This window comes from Rutidosis leptorrhynchoides, chromosome 10, assembly GCF_046630445.1.
Source record: "Rutidosis leptorrhynchoides isolate AG116_Rl617_1_P2 chromosome 10, CSIRO_AGI_Rlap_v1, whole genome shotgun sequence".
In the NCBI taxonomy this organism is placed as follows: domain Eukaryota; kingdom Viridiplantae; phylum Streptophyta; class Magnoliopsida; order Asterales; family Asteraceae; genus Rutidosis; species Rutidosis leptorrhynchoides.
In genome coordinates, this window is record NC_092342.1 from 139,320,264 (window position 1) to 139,335,324 (window position 15,061).

General features: G+C 35.2%; 1 protein-coding gene across 1 annotated transcript; it reads right to left on the reverse strand.

Annotated features, from left to right (window-relative positions):
- Nucleotides 1–739: 739 nt before the first annotated feature.
- On the reverse strand, nucleotides 740–9,631 carry LOC139871729 (rhamnogalacturonan I rhamnosyltransferase 1-like). The gene is made up of 8 exons (XM_071859464.1): nucleotides 8,996–9,631; nucleotides 8,484–8,551; nucleotides 8,289–8,377; nucleotides 8,045–8,207; nucleotides 7,619–7,908; nucleotides 6,793–6,997; nucleotides 6,539–6,696; nucleotides 740–1,317 (listed from the first exon to the last, which is right to left on the reverse strand). The coding sequence occupies exons 1-8, from the start codon at nucleotides 9,303–9,305 to the stop codon at nucleotides 1,098–1,100; spliced, it is 1,503 nt and encodes a 500-aa protein (XP_071715565.1). The 5' UTR covers nucleotides 9,306–9,631; the 3' UTR covers nucleotides 740–1,097.
- Between the last annotated feature and the right edge of the window lie 5,430 nt (nucleotides 9,632–15,061).

Below are 15,061 nucleotides of genomic sequence, written 5' to 3' on the forward strand. Positions count from 1 at the left end.
CCCCCCCCTCCCCCCCCCCCCCCCCCCCCCCCCCCTTTTTGTTTTCCATCCATTTCCACCGTCCTCAAATATGATATAAAAAGGCTAACCAGAGAACGGTGGCCTGGGCAGGAGGCCATCGGCGCCCAGCAGGGCGTGGGGGTTGGCGGTGGTGAAGATCAAACCGTTGGGAGGCCTCTAATATAGTAATAGTAATCGTTATATAGATCAAAAGAAAGTGGAGTTAAAATTGGTAATGTGACCAACAAACATTGACAATCCAAATACTCACAACCACCACTTAACCACCTTTTTTTTAGCGAAAAAACCAAAAATCAAATAGAAACGAGGTCGTTTTTCAAAGGAAAACGTCCTCAACAAAAATTACAAAAGAAACAGGGGAACGGAAGCTCGCACCTAGAAAGCAACAATCCAAAACAAAAACTATCTTAAAAACATTGTAAGCGAAAACTAAACGTTGTAAGCGAACAATAAACCTTGTAATAAAAATATGATTTTTTGAGTAAGATTTTTTTGTTTCTATATTTTTGTTTTGATACAAAGATGAAATGGAAGATATGTATGAATACATTCAAATAAAAATATGAATTTAACAAGCTGAAGTTTATTCAATGCCGGTACCTAGATTAAGAACAATACTAGCAAAATGATTATTTTACTAAACCAGCAATAAAAAGAACAAGAAGTCTACCGACTGACATATGGAGAATCTTGAAGAGTTATAAAACAAAATACGCATTCTTATAACTTTGAATATACTTTATATTCAACCAAAAGTTCATAACATTTGTACTAAAACTATAATAAACACATTAACAAATGGGAAAAAAATAAATATAAAAAAGAAGAAATCGTTACGCCCAGAAAGTCAACTTACGTGGCGCTTCCTTTTTGCACTCTCGTCAAGTATAAACAACTCTCGCGTTTTCCATTTGTTACCATTTTCGACAATTAGGTCCCTTTACGTCCATTTGCAAAACCATATTTCGAGTGGTATATATGCATCCATGAAGGTTGGCTTAGACTTCATGAAGAACGAAACGGTGTCTCATTGAATTGAATTACTTACTGGTGCATTGTAACTACAATTTGACACCTCACAAAAAACATTCCTCAGGGTTGGCGTAAAAGTAGTCTTCTTCTTTTGGTTTATCTGAAATCATTGTACGATGATTTGGTTGGCCCATTCTTTTCTCGTGTGACAATTTCACCGCATCGGAAAACTCGTTCCATGAAAGTGTTCCGTTTTGATGCAAATCTATTAATTCTACAAGTTTTCTCCTATCAAGTCGGATAGTCTTCTTGAACCCAAGGTACCTGCATTACATTACATTATTTTCAGTCATTAATACCAGAATACAAGATCTTTACGAATGGGTGATCAACTTGTTAAATATTCGTATTGGCATCATCACAATAACAACTAGGGGTGTTCATCGCTTCGGTTACCGGTTTGTTCTGTTTAACTGGTTCGGAATATCAATTTTTGAACTTCGGAAAGCAAAACTAAAATTGAACCGAAACCGAATTCAAATGTTAAAACCGAACCGAAATTAAACAAGAATCAATTTTGGTTTTCGGTTCGGTTTCGGCTAAAACCGAAAAATAAAAAAAATAATAATAAATTTTTACTAAAAACACCATTCAACATACGAAGTTACAAAAAATGCATGTTTATATGATACAAACTACTTATATATAATCATTAAGACAACTTGTAACGCAGTGTGTTCGCATGAGTTTTGGAACCAACACGGTGTAGCGCGGCGAGCTAGAAGCAAATTGAAGTGGCGTGCTTGCTAGGAAACGTGAAAAAATCTAGCATGCTTGTGGGTTTCATAATATATTAATATTATTTTAATACTTTGTATCCCCTTTTGACACATCACCCAACACACCACTAACACGCCACCCCAACAACAACAACAACAACAATACTCAATCCCACGAAAGTGGGGTATGAGAGAGGTGGGTGTAGACAATCATTCCTCGTACACTAGATTAGAAGGAAGTCACTACTCCATCCGCGGGTATAAAACCCTCGACTAGATAAGGTCGTCTCTCCCTCTACTCTAGAGCAAAAGAGATTGCTTCCTAAAGGACCTCCGGGCAGAAATGCTCATAAAAACGAAATAGGGAGGGCAAATGATACTTACCTGAAAGAGTTATGTGCGCCTAGAAAGATGCAACCAAACACAGTAACCATAAAAGAGAACACATATAGCAGTAATGCACAACAGAATGGCATATAGCATGGATAATATGGCATATAACATGGATAATATAGTGCACATAACCATTTAATTTCAAATAGGCAGGCAGGTAGGCACGCACGCAGCACGCACATATATATATATATATATATATATACCCACCCACCCACGCACCACACATAAACATGGATAAATACTCATGCAAAACATATATACATATAGATACATTCGTAGATATATATACCTAGGTACAGATACAAGGCAGACAAACATACATACACTTAGATACATAGATACATATATAGATACAAACATATACATAGATACCGGGGGCATAAATACCATGCAGAGGGATATATATAGTGTAGTTATAGAATATCTAGTTATATATATATATATATATATATATATATATATATATATACACACACACAGTTGTATAATAAAAGTATCTAACACATTGAAAAAAAAAAAAACTCTTACGCCTATATTCTAATTCTAATATGCCATACCAAAAAAAGATCTTACTCAAGTAATGTAATTCTACTCCTCTACAGGTTCCTATCAGAAGTCATGTCCTCCGTCAGTAGAAGCTCTGTCATGTCAAGCTTCAATCTATCCTCCATTCTACGTCTAGGTCTACCCCTTCTCCTAACGCCGGCAACGGCTAGGGTCTCGACTCTCCTAACCGGGGCTAAAAGTGGGCGCCTCCTAACATGCCCAAACCATCTAAGTCGTCCTTCCCTAAGTTTGTTGATGATGTTCCCAACTTCCAGTTTCTCCCTAAAAACTCCATTTGGTATCATATCTAGCATGGTCTTACCACACGTCCACCTAAGCATTCTCATTTCTGCCACATCCATCATCCTCTCTTGGGCCTTCGTCATTGGCCAACACTCCAATCCGTACAACATGGCAGGTCTGATTGCCACCTTGAAAAATTTCCCTTTAAGTTTAAGGGGGACCTTGTCGCACAACACCCCTTTCGCAGCCCTCCACTTCAACCATCCAACTCGTATACGATGCGTCACGTCCTCATCTATCCTTCCCGAATTGTGAAGCATCGAGCCTAAATATCTAAAGGACTCTTGCGGGGGTAAAATCTGATCCCCAATTCGTATATCCACTATATCGTCTTGTTCCTCTTCGCTCGTCTTGAAATCGCATCTAAGGTACTCCGATTTAAGTCTGCTAATCCGTAGGCCATTTGATTCTAAGGCGGTCCTCCATTGCTCAAGCCTTCTGTTAAGCTCATCCTGGGAATCCGAAACTAATACAATATCATCGGCGAAAATTAGGCACCATGGGATGTTGTATCCTATGAGTCAACTCGTCTAGGATCAAAGCGAAAAGATAAGGGCTAAGAGCAGATCCCTGATGTAAACCTACCTCTACAGGGGAAAACTCTGTGTTTCCTACCGTCGTACGTACACGAGTCTTCGCCCCCTCGTACATATCTCTAATAGATCTTATATATCTACTTGGGACACCCCTAACATTAAGAGTCTTCCAAATCAGCTCACGCGGGACACAGTCATAAGCTTTTTCCAAGTCTAAGAACGCCATGTGCAGGTTCTTTTGTTTTTCCCTATACTTCTCCATAAGGCTTCTAACTATGTGAATCGCTTCCATTGACGAGCGTCCTGGCATGAAACCGAATTGGTTCTCTGAAACCTTTGTCTCGCGTCGAAGCCTCGTCTCAATCACTCTCTCCCAAAGCTTCATAGTATGACTAAGTAACTTTATGCCTCTATAGTTACTACATATTTGCGCATCTCCCTTGTTCTTGTAAATGGGAATAACTTCACTGAGTCTCCATTCCATAGGCATATTTGCACTTCTAAACGTCGTGTTGAAAAGGTTGGTCAACCATCTAACCCCATCGCCTCCTAGGCACTTCCACGCCTCAATCGGGATTTGGTCTGGTCCTACTGCCTTGTTTCTCCCCATCCTTCGTAGGGCCAATCTAACTTCCTCCTGGTTAATCCTCGTGCAGAAACAGTTGTTTTGAAACTCCCTCGTGGGGTTCACCGTTCCGCTCTGGTCTTCCCATACCGAAAAGGGATGCAAAATATTCTTCCCATCTTTTCCTAATAAGGTCTTCTCTCATAATACTCTGACCAACTACATCCTTGATATATTTGATGTTACCTAAGTCCCTGCTTCTTCGCTCCCTAACTTTGGCTATCCTATATATGTCATTAGCTCCCTCTTTAGAGTCTAGTTTCCTATATAAATCTTCATATGCTTTGTCTTTGGCAATTGCTACGGCCTTCTTTGCTTCTCTTTTAGCTTCTTTATATCTTTCTTCTACCCTAGTTCTCTCTTCCGGTGTCCCTTCTCCAAAAGTAATGAGCTCCTTAAACCTCGTCTGCTTTAACGCGACTTTCGTTTGGACATCGTCACTAAGCCACCACGACTCTCTTCTACTCTTATGGGCTCTCGATGTCCCTATTGCCACTCCTAAGGTCTCTTTTGCCACATCTCTGATAGTGGACGCCATGCTATTCCATATCTGGTCTGCGTCAGTAGGGGCAACGTTATCCCCTTCTACACTCAATCTATCAACAACAGTCGCTCTAAAAGTCTCCGCATTCGCTCCATAGAGGTTCTTCCAAAGGATTCTAGGTTGTACTACCCTAGCCCTCCTGCTAACTCTTCCCCTAGTGACTAGGTCCATGACAAGCAATCGGTGCTGGGAGGAGCACGTCAAAGCTGGAAGGACCTTACAGTCCCTACAGGTCCTAAGTTCCCCTTTACGAAGAAGCAAAAAGTCCATCTGGGTGCTACGACCCCCGCTATGGAATGTGGCTAACTGAGCATCCCTCTTCTTGAAGAAAGAGTTTGCTACCACCAACTCGTGGGCAATGGCAAACTCAAGAATTGAGCGCCCCTCTTCATTTCTAGGACCAAACCCAAAGCCCCCATGGGCTCCCTCATAACCTTCTACCTCCGCTCCTATATGTCCATTCAGATCACCATTCAGATCACCACCTATGATCAGTCGATGGTCAGCTGGGCACCCCCTCACCCCTTCATCTAACAATTCCCAGAAACTCTTCTTTTCCGCATCACCTAAACCCGCATGAGGTGCGTATGCACTAATGACCGTGAAAGTCTCCTCCTTAATAATTAAACTAACCGACATAATCTTATCGCTAAACCTACCCACGTCCACAACGTTATCTTTATGTAGTTTTCCTAAAAAGATACCTACAACGTTCCGTGCTATCCTAGAACCCGAGTACCACAACTTATAGTCGTTAATCTCTATCGCCTCTTCACCCTTCCATCTAGTCTCTTGAACACACACTATGTCTACATTACTCTTAAGAAATGTATCAACGAGCTCAATCCTCTTACCAGTCAAGGTTCCTATATTCCAACTACCCACTCTAATCCTACCATGGGTGGCTACCCTACAACCTCCTCTAACCCCTCTAGGCCTACCCGCCCCTAAATTAGGATAACATGACCTCAAGTGACTATAAGTATGCGTAGGATCTATATTACTTTAAACACTAAAAAAGTGGCCAAGTACAAGCTAAAATAAGAACAAGTTATATTCGTATAAAATGTAACTTATAATATCTAGAACTAAAAATGGATATATAATAAATAATAAATGTGTGTTATAATATAATATATATAGATAGATTACAACTAGACAACCAATGGTATATAAATATATGAATAATATGAATAATGAATAATATATATGGGTATATTATAGACAAGTATAATGAATAATGAATAATAACACGCCACCCCACTACTCCCTATTTTACCAACACACCACTAACACGCCACCTCACTACTCCCTATTTTACCAACACACCTGCCACGTCACCACCAACTACCCCACCCAACCCACCATCACACCAAAAAACTCCTTCACCATTACAATTAGTCTAATAAGTGTTACTTCATAACCAAATTCGAGTTTACAATTCATAAAATAATCAATTATTCATTTTAAAGTCCAAACAAGAGCTTTCATGAAATCATGAAATGAAAAGAAAGGGAGGAAATTTATCATTCAAGGGTATTTTTGTACTCATTCTGCTATAAGCTCTATCCCTATTTTAAAAAGATATTAATTTATACGAAAGTTCAAGCTCTCATAACCAAACAAAGCTTTTTTCAATGGTTGAGAGCTTATTCTTTTAAAAACAAAAACATTGTTCCAAGCATACCTTTATGATGGTATCAAGAGCACCAATATGTTTAAATGAAAAACCAAGCTCAATAGTTGTACACACACACATACATAGACATATATGTATGTAATGAATGTGTATGCACAAAACAAGAGGATCTCTTACCTTCGGTGACCTTCTACAAGCTTTGCCATGTTGCCATCGTAAGACGGAACAAATATGTTACTAGCAACCGACACCATGAAATCGAGAGCTGCCATTTGGGACGAATGATTCTGAAACTGTCTCAGTTTCTCGGGATCTAATAGTGTTTCTTTCTTCACCTTAAAAATACAACCGAACATTAAATTTATAAAATCAGATTGACAAATTTTTTTAACGATACGAAATGTCAATATACTTTAAGGGAATTCACTTACAATTCGAGGAAATGTAGCCCTTAAAGCGGCAAGTCTCTTTTCACTTCCGTAAATTTCACCGGATGCGATATAAATTTGTGTGTCTTGGTCAAATCCGAGAGCTTGTAAAATTAACGTTGCCTCTTCGGGCGTAAGCGGACAGAGGCCTTGTGATCTCCGTTCTTCTGACACTATCTCCTTCTCCCTCCACCACGGGAACGCGTATCTATAAACAAATGGGTCGGGTCATATCAAAATGGATAAAAAGTTGGTACAGGGAGATTAACCTGTTTGGTCCAAAACTTCTACTTTTTAAAATGATGACTAGAAAGTCATAAATAAGTTTACAGTTAGTATAGTTATTGACTAATTTCACACGTAAGCAGTATTGCAAAACTGGAAATTACTCGGGGAGTACTCTGTTTTTGCAACTCGGGTAGAACTCGGTCAAACATGGGCAAAAATCGGTCAAGCTTGGCGAAAACTCGGGATAGCTCAGAAAACCGGTCAAAACTCAGCCAATACTCAAAAGATCAATCAAAATTGGTCAATACTCCGTCAAAATCGGTCAAAGTCAAACTTAGTCAACATCCGAGTACTCCCTAAAAGTTCCGACCGAGTACTCCCCGACTAGCGCTTTTTGCAAGTTTGCACATAAGCAAAATTCTTGAATGGAATGATTTAGTAACCATGAGGTTTTATGCATCAGAAAATAAAACCTTTGATCAATTTTCTTTTAGCCAATTAGTTTATATTATCCATTAGAGATGGAACCATAACCTTAATCAACCCATTCATAATTTAATAGATCAAAGTTGCCATTTCTATCAAAGAGATTACAGTTTACCTCAAACGTTTGAGTTCATCGGCTTCTTCAATGGTGCAACCATGTGTACAACCTGAAAAGGCCAACATATCCATCTCGTATCTCAAATGCAAGGCCATAAATGGTCCTTGTTTTTGGAGAATGTGCACTAATTCATTCCCGAGAGCTTCGATTGAAGGTGTGAACTTTAGTGCCTTGAAATTGACACGGCACCTGAGTTTTTGAAGATACGGTGAGATTCCGTTGTTTGCTAATCGTGTATCCGTTCGATTGAAGTGTATAACCTTATGTTGTCTAAAAAGTGGTAGAATCTGCAATTTGTTACAAAAACTTATCTCACATTAGTCAACAAAATCTCATGAAACAATACACTGCTTCACGTTATATATATTTTTAACCATATATATTTTTAACCGATAATAATAATAATATTGTAAAAATATCAACCTGATCAAGGTAGTATTTCTCTCTCGACCAGCTGACAGGTGGCATCTCTAACGGCTGAAATCCATATTTCCTGCTATATCGCTTCGGCAACCGTTTCACAATTCGGACTTCATCTCTTAAGGAATCAATAAAGTGGCCGACGTTAAATATGTCCTCAAAATCACTGAAAGAAACAAACAATTTAAATCAGAACTCTTATGATAACAACATGCTAAAAAAAATAAATTTTATATTTCAAAATTACCTAGGATCGGCCCAGAAAGATGTCTTATCAAGTTCTGGAACAACCAATGTGAGATTCAAAAGACGAGCAACTGTCACCATGTCACATATCTGAAATAACGATCTTCAATCAATGTATAAATATATATTATATATAATTACAATAATTACAATGTAAGCATAGATTAGATATGAAGGCAAAAGAAGAACCACTAACCGCAGCTCTCATTTGATTCAAACCCCCGTTACAAGAAACTTTGAGATACCCATTACTTATGTAATCCCCTGCACAACAAAAAGGCTTATAATTAAACAAAAAATCCAAATTTGGGGCTAACAGATTATTTTTGTTTCCTAATTCTTGTTTCAACATCATTGTCTTATAGGAAATGTTCTATAGACTCTACAATCTATATATAAAGCTAAAGGAGATAAGTTTCAAACCAATGTATTATGCTTTATCCAAAATTCGCCTTTTATGCATCTAACTGTCATATATTGCTATTGTATGTTCTCATGAAGTCTTACTTTAGCCCGGTATAAAAGTCATAAGAGGTCGCGTAAATACACTAGCAAATAATCGAAAGTTTGATACAAATTTAGGAATTCAACCCAAATCTAAATGGTACATTTCACAAAAATGAGCATACAATGCACTTAATTGCTTAAATAATATGCATATAAACCTTAAACAACAAAAAGTCAGTTCTATTAAAGCAATAGTTTTACTTATAGGTGGCAGGGGAGGTTTTGGTGGTGGTGGTGGTGGTGGTGGTGTTGGTGGTGATGTAATGATGTTTGTGGCTTCACTGGACATTCTGGTGGATCCGGATCCATTAAACGGGTTGGAAAACCCGGCAAATAATTTCGGATGCCAGAGCTCACCAACAGTTACAAGCTGAACTAAACAGGTCCAAATCAAAATGGTTGAACAAACCCTGATGAACCACACTTGTAATCTGGTTCTTTGAATTACTTGACCCGGTAACTTGGCCCACCTCACCACATGTACACTACTGTTTTCAGATCTAACATCCATTTCTTTTTTTTACACCACATCTCTTCTTCATTATCAAAACATTACGCTAAAACAAGTAAATATTTTAGCTTTTAAAGACCAAATTAAATTAATATGAACCCTAATAAAAAAAATTCGAGCTGGGTGTTCATAGATTTGCTAAAAATTCGAAATTTTTGCTAATTTTAATGACCTAATTGTAGTACGAATTGGGTTTTCAAGAAAATAGCCAAACGAGATTTAAAAAATTAAGATATCAAGATTTGGGTATAACAATGAGGTGACATCGAAAACACAAAACCCAATTAAAATTTAAAATAAACTAAATTAATGAAATGGGTGTTGATGAATTCACCAAAAGATTAAAACTTTTTGCCGAATGGATCAAATAATAACCCTAGAGGGGGAGTGAAAAACAATGATTATTGATAGTGTGAATGAAAAGCCAAAAGAAAAAGAGAAATTGTAAGAAGGAGGTGGGTCAGCAAGGATGCATAAACTTTAACATAAATTTTAACATAATTATTTAAATTTGTCAATTTTATTCAAAAATTATAAATTTTTATTTTAAATTCATGTTAGAAAGAAGATCAATTTTAACTTTAACTGACTTTGATTATTAGCTTCGATTTTGACCCATCAATTGACGTTTACCGATTAATTAAGCAGATTTTAGAAAATCGGAACGGATTACTCTTAAGAAAAATTAACCGGGGATTAATCGCCGAATAATCGGGTTTTTTACAACACTGGTGGTGAGTGTAAAAAAATAAATAAAAAATTACATTTTTCCAAAAGATTAAAATAGTGACATATAAATAAGTTAATGGTTTTTTTTTGTTAGCAACTACCAAGTAAACCGCCACCGAGCGCAACACCTATAATTTGTGCATTATGTGGGACCTCTAGTCACTTCTTTCTGAATAATTTGCAACTCGATGGCTACTTAAACAAGCATCCATGGTTAGTTTATGGTTTTTAATTATGTTATAATTGTATTTATTTATATTAATATTAATATTTATTTATTTATTCTCAAAATCAGTTATTTAATTTTAAAAAAAACATTGAATTAAAACTATTACTAATTTGTAATAATTATGTATTCTTTTTATATATAAGAAAACAAAACAAACTTATTAATTTTCTTATTTTTTTTATATATAATGAAAACATTTTTTATTTTTATTGGTGTTTTATATTTTTTTGTTAATATTAATTTCTCGAAGTTGTGAGTTTACACTACTTAGTATATCAGATAAAGTTATAAATATATAGACTTCATTATTACTGTATTACCATTTTTATTAAAAAGTATGTATTATATTATGGAGTAGTATATTATAGTATTTTTTTTAAATAGCTTAAATGATAATTTTCAAGCTAGATTTAAAATTTATGAAAATTTAGTAGTATTATTTTAATGTCGTCTCAGTTGTTTTTCTTTTTACTTTTTTGAAAAAAAATCTGCTTATTGGATAAATGTCCTCTTGTAGCAAAATCTTTATCCGTCGAATAAGGAGAGTAAAGACTTTCTCTACTCTTGTAGTGTTTCACTCCGGGTGTATAAATGACTTCTCTTTATTAATGAAGGATTGTCTACACACTTCTCCTATACATAGGGATGACAATGGTCAGCCGATCCATCCGCTTCGTGATGGATATGGATGAACCTAAATGGATATGGATATGGATACTGATATAGACGAACCTAAATGGATATGAATATAGACATGGATGAAAAGTTTATCCATGAATATATCCATTAACGCCTGAAATACATATACAAATACATAAATATAGATATAGATATATGCTTACATATTTACTATTACAAATACATTTACCGTTAAATTTATATTTTACTTTCAAACTTATAATAAAATATTATATGATATATTACAATAAAACAACTATATCTAATAAAATAAACATATAAATTATATATTTAATTTTTGATAATCTATGTTCAATAGTAAATTCTATAAATTGTGTTCCATCTTCAACAAAAAAATTACACATCTTGTGCATAGATATTAACTACATCATGTTATATTTATTTTTGTTATACTATGTTTTTGTTTTTATCGCATATTACGAGATATTATAATATTTTTATAATATTTAATGGATGTTCGTTAACTCGCTTAATTCGACGGATATGGATATGAATGGATGACCTAAAATTAAATGGATATAGATATGGATGAACAAAAATTAAATGAATATGGATATAGATATGTCACCACCCGATCCATATCTGATCCATTGTCATCCATACCCATACCCATACCTCATACATGTAGGATTGAGTTTTGTTGATGTGTTTGTCTTACATGAGAATTCCAACAACCAAAAGATTCACATACATCATAAATTACAATTGTTGAATATTGTTTTTTGCTTTCTTTTAATATTTTTTCCTGCTTTGAGAGCGTTACTAATTACGGAGTAAAAGAATGTGAAGCTTTTAATTTTTGTTTGTATGAAATTTTGAGGAAAAGGGATGTTAAAAGCAGATCTAATGTGATGAAAGTGACATAGCAGTATTGGTACAAAATTTGACTTATTTTGGTAATCTGAATCTATAATTGGTGTGACTTTTTTTTTTCAAAAAACTTTAACTTTATAAAACTCGAGCTTCGTCAAAAGGATGAAAACCAGCAACAAAGATACAAAAATGAGACAACAAGGCCCGCACAAGATTAAGCAACCACTACAAGTAACCTAACATGCTAACATCAAAGAACTAAGAAATCAAAAAACTACATAAACCTTCAACGAAAACCTTTCATAGTACCTCTTTTCTTATCCTTAAACTCATTCCTCACTATATGTTTCGGAAGCGCCCTAGAATTAAGCAATATACCTTCCACCCTAATATATCCTTCAAGATCTTTCGTCACCTCCTCAAAAAAAAACTAGTAGCCTTACCCGATGTGTTACCTTCATCTAGGCCCAGCAAACCAGGCCCAGTCCCATCAAGAATCCCAAAACCCACACCTGCCTCCTGACTCATCTCCAGTCCTGTTTATTTTGACCCAAATCGACCCGAGGACAACCATCATCCTCCACCACCAGGTTGCAAACCGGATGTACACCAGAAACACCATTCACCTCCAGAAAATCAGGAACACGATCCGAAACACAAACCCCATTATCCATTTTGCAATTATCGGAAACCACATCATAATCATCCCGTAAACTAAAACAACGAACTCTTTTGCGACTGCGAAAACCATGAGAATCTAAAGCCGCTTGAATCTTGTCTACAGATAACGTAACCGAGGGAGATCGATCCAAACCTAAACCTGCACATTCAGTAGATTTACCCCCAATGCTCTTGCCACCCTTATGATGACCGGTATTCACCCGAGAAGAACTCCCAACATCAAAATTTCCAAACACAAAATTTCCATCGCTTCGAGGAAAGTGCTCGGACTGAATCACAGGACTCGACGGCACATTCGTATCAACCATTACAGTCGTATCAACATGGCGACCAACACCACCCAAAACAGAGGAACCGAAACAGACTCCCGTAGTCCGTGGAAGGTCACCCGAATGTGACTATTATTGGTGTGAGTTAAAAATTTAATTTAGCTACTCTGTACTATTTATTAGATTTATCTTTTGTAGTACTTAAAAAATTATGTTTAGACCGTTTGAGTGAACCTAATTAATCTTAATCTTAATATTAGTATTGTTTTGTTTACATAATCTCATGTCAAATATTTAGTTTTAGTTTACAAAAGAATATGGAGTTGGCATTTCAACAAAATCAAACTTACATTCAATCATTCATAGATATATCATATATGAGTATCCATAATACTTTCTTTACTTTTTAAAGTGCATAAATATATTGTATTTTAAAAGCCAACTATATTAATCACGAAAAGGGTCATATAAAAGGCCTAACTTTTTACACGAAATCATGGATATATCGTACGTCGCAATTATTTATTAAATTTTGAATTATGAAATTGCACAAAACTCTTATTCATTTTAACGACAGTTTTAAAGACTGTCATTAAAAAATCGTGGCTTACACAATCATAGGGTTATAGTATATATATCAAATTACATCATTTTAATTAAACAAATAGACTAGCTATGAGTAAAAATATTTAAATTATCTCATCATTAAAAAGATTCCTTCTAATGCCGTTGCTTCAGATGCAAATATGTCAACCATGAGCCTGCGAGAATAATTAATTAAATAAATAAAACCATTTTTGACCACATTAGTCCACGATTTGACTTAATGAATAATGACACTTGTTTTAGTTGATAGTTAGTACTCGTATTTAATTATTTTCCGTGCTATAAGGAACTTCGAATCATAATTTGTCAGGCTTTGATTTGGTTGTAACTATCTTCTATGTAAATTTGTTATTTACTTTTGTCTTTATTACTTAGTTGTAAAGAAATTGAAAGAGGAAATGATGCTTAATAGGATAAGATGTTTTATAATTCCCCTTACATATATGTCAATTGTTTTTATTTTCCGTTTCATACCTTCATCACAAGTATATGAGTCATTTTTTAACGTAACATTATTTGTTAGGAAAATAATAAACGTACCACTAATGTCTACGTTTAAGCATTTCATATTTAAATTAATGAGTTGTAATCCTTTGCATCCATTAATTTGCTTGAAATCCAAGGAACCAATGAGAGCACGACATGTGGCGCGAAAATCACATGTGATTGAAAAAAAAACAATTTTTTTGAATTTTTTCTTTTCGAATTTTTTTTTACAAGCACATGTGATTCTGCATGTCAATCACAGGTGATTCTGCATGTCAATCACATGTGATTGTAAACTCAATCACATGTGATTATGCATGTCAAATCCAATCATATATGATTGTACAATTTAATCACATGTGATTGTGCAGGTAAATCACATGTGATTGTAAAAAACAAAATATGAAATTTTTCAATCACATGTGATTTTCACGTCACATGTCGTGCTCCCATTGGTCCTTTGAATCTCAACTTAATTTATGGATTCAAATGAATATTCTCATGGAATTAATCTCATATTTAAATTAATTTCGTATTTATACTAACTTTTACCATGAATAACACTAGCACCAAAATTATATAAGGAAGTCGATATTAAAAAGAGAATATTTATGTTTAGCAATTAATTCAACAGAGTTTAAAAACTTAAATATGATATGTTTAAATGTAGTCATATAAATATGATATGTTTAAATGTAGTCATAAGGGGTATGTTTAGCATTCTCCTTATTTGTTTTATACATCATAAACTACCTATATATAACAACTCGTTAAGAACAATATATGATTCTAGAAATCAAACAAATAATGATAATTGAATTACTTAACCCTGTACTGATGTACAATAGTTTACCATTCTACTTCGTTAACGATCATCTTTTAATCAATAATTGCATCAAATTATCTACAACAATAAAGTAATAGCATGATTTTAGGATTGATCTTAATTTTACCTTCAAGAGGCTTGAATCTCTCTCTCTCTCTCTCTCTCTCTCTCTCTCTCGTGGATTCCTATGTATCTTTAGACCATTTCAAATCTAGAACACCTACACATTAAGTTCAAAGAATTAAAGTTGCACATATTGTGATGCAGGATCATCGCAGACTAATGTGGATATCAAGTGGGGTCAAGTTTATCAAAGAAAGTCCAAAAAGATAAGTGGGCCTGCACGATTATATGGTATATTATTTGAATTGAAGTTTGGCTAAATGGGCTTGAGTTTCAACTAGACAAAATCTTGGTG

Coding starts and splice junctions, on each gene's coding strand:
- LOC139871729 (XM_071859464.1), bottom strand. CDS start 9,305: ATGGATGTTAGATCTGAAAACAGTAGTGTACATGTGGTGAGGTGGGCC. Junction 8,378..8,483: donor TGAATCAAATGAGAGCTGCG/GTTAGTGGTTCT, acceptor TCGTTATTTCAG/ATATGTGACATGGTGACAGT. Junction 8,208..8,288: donor TCTTTCTGGGCCGATCCTAG/GTAATTTTGAAA, acceptor TGTTTCTTTCAG/TGATTTTGAGGACATATTTA.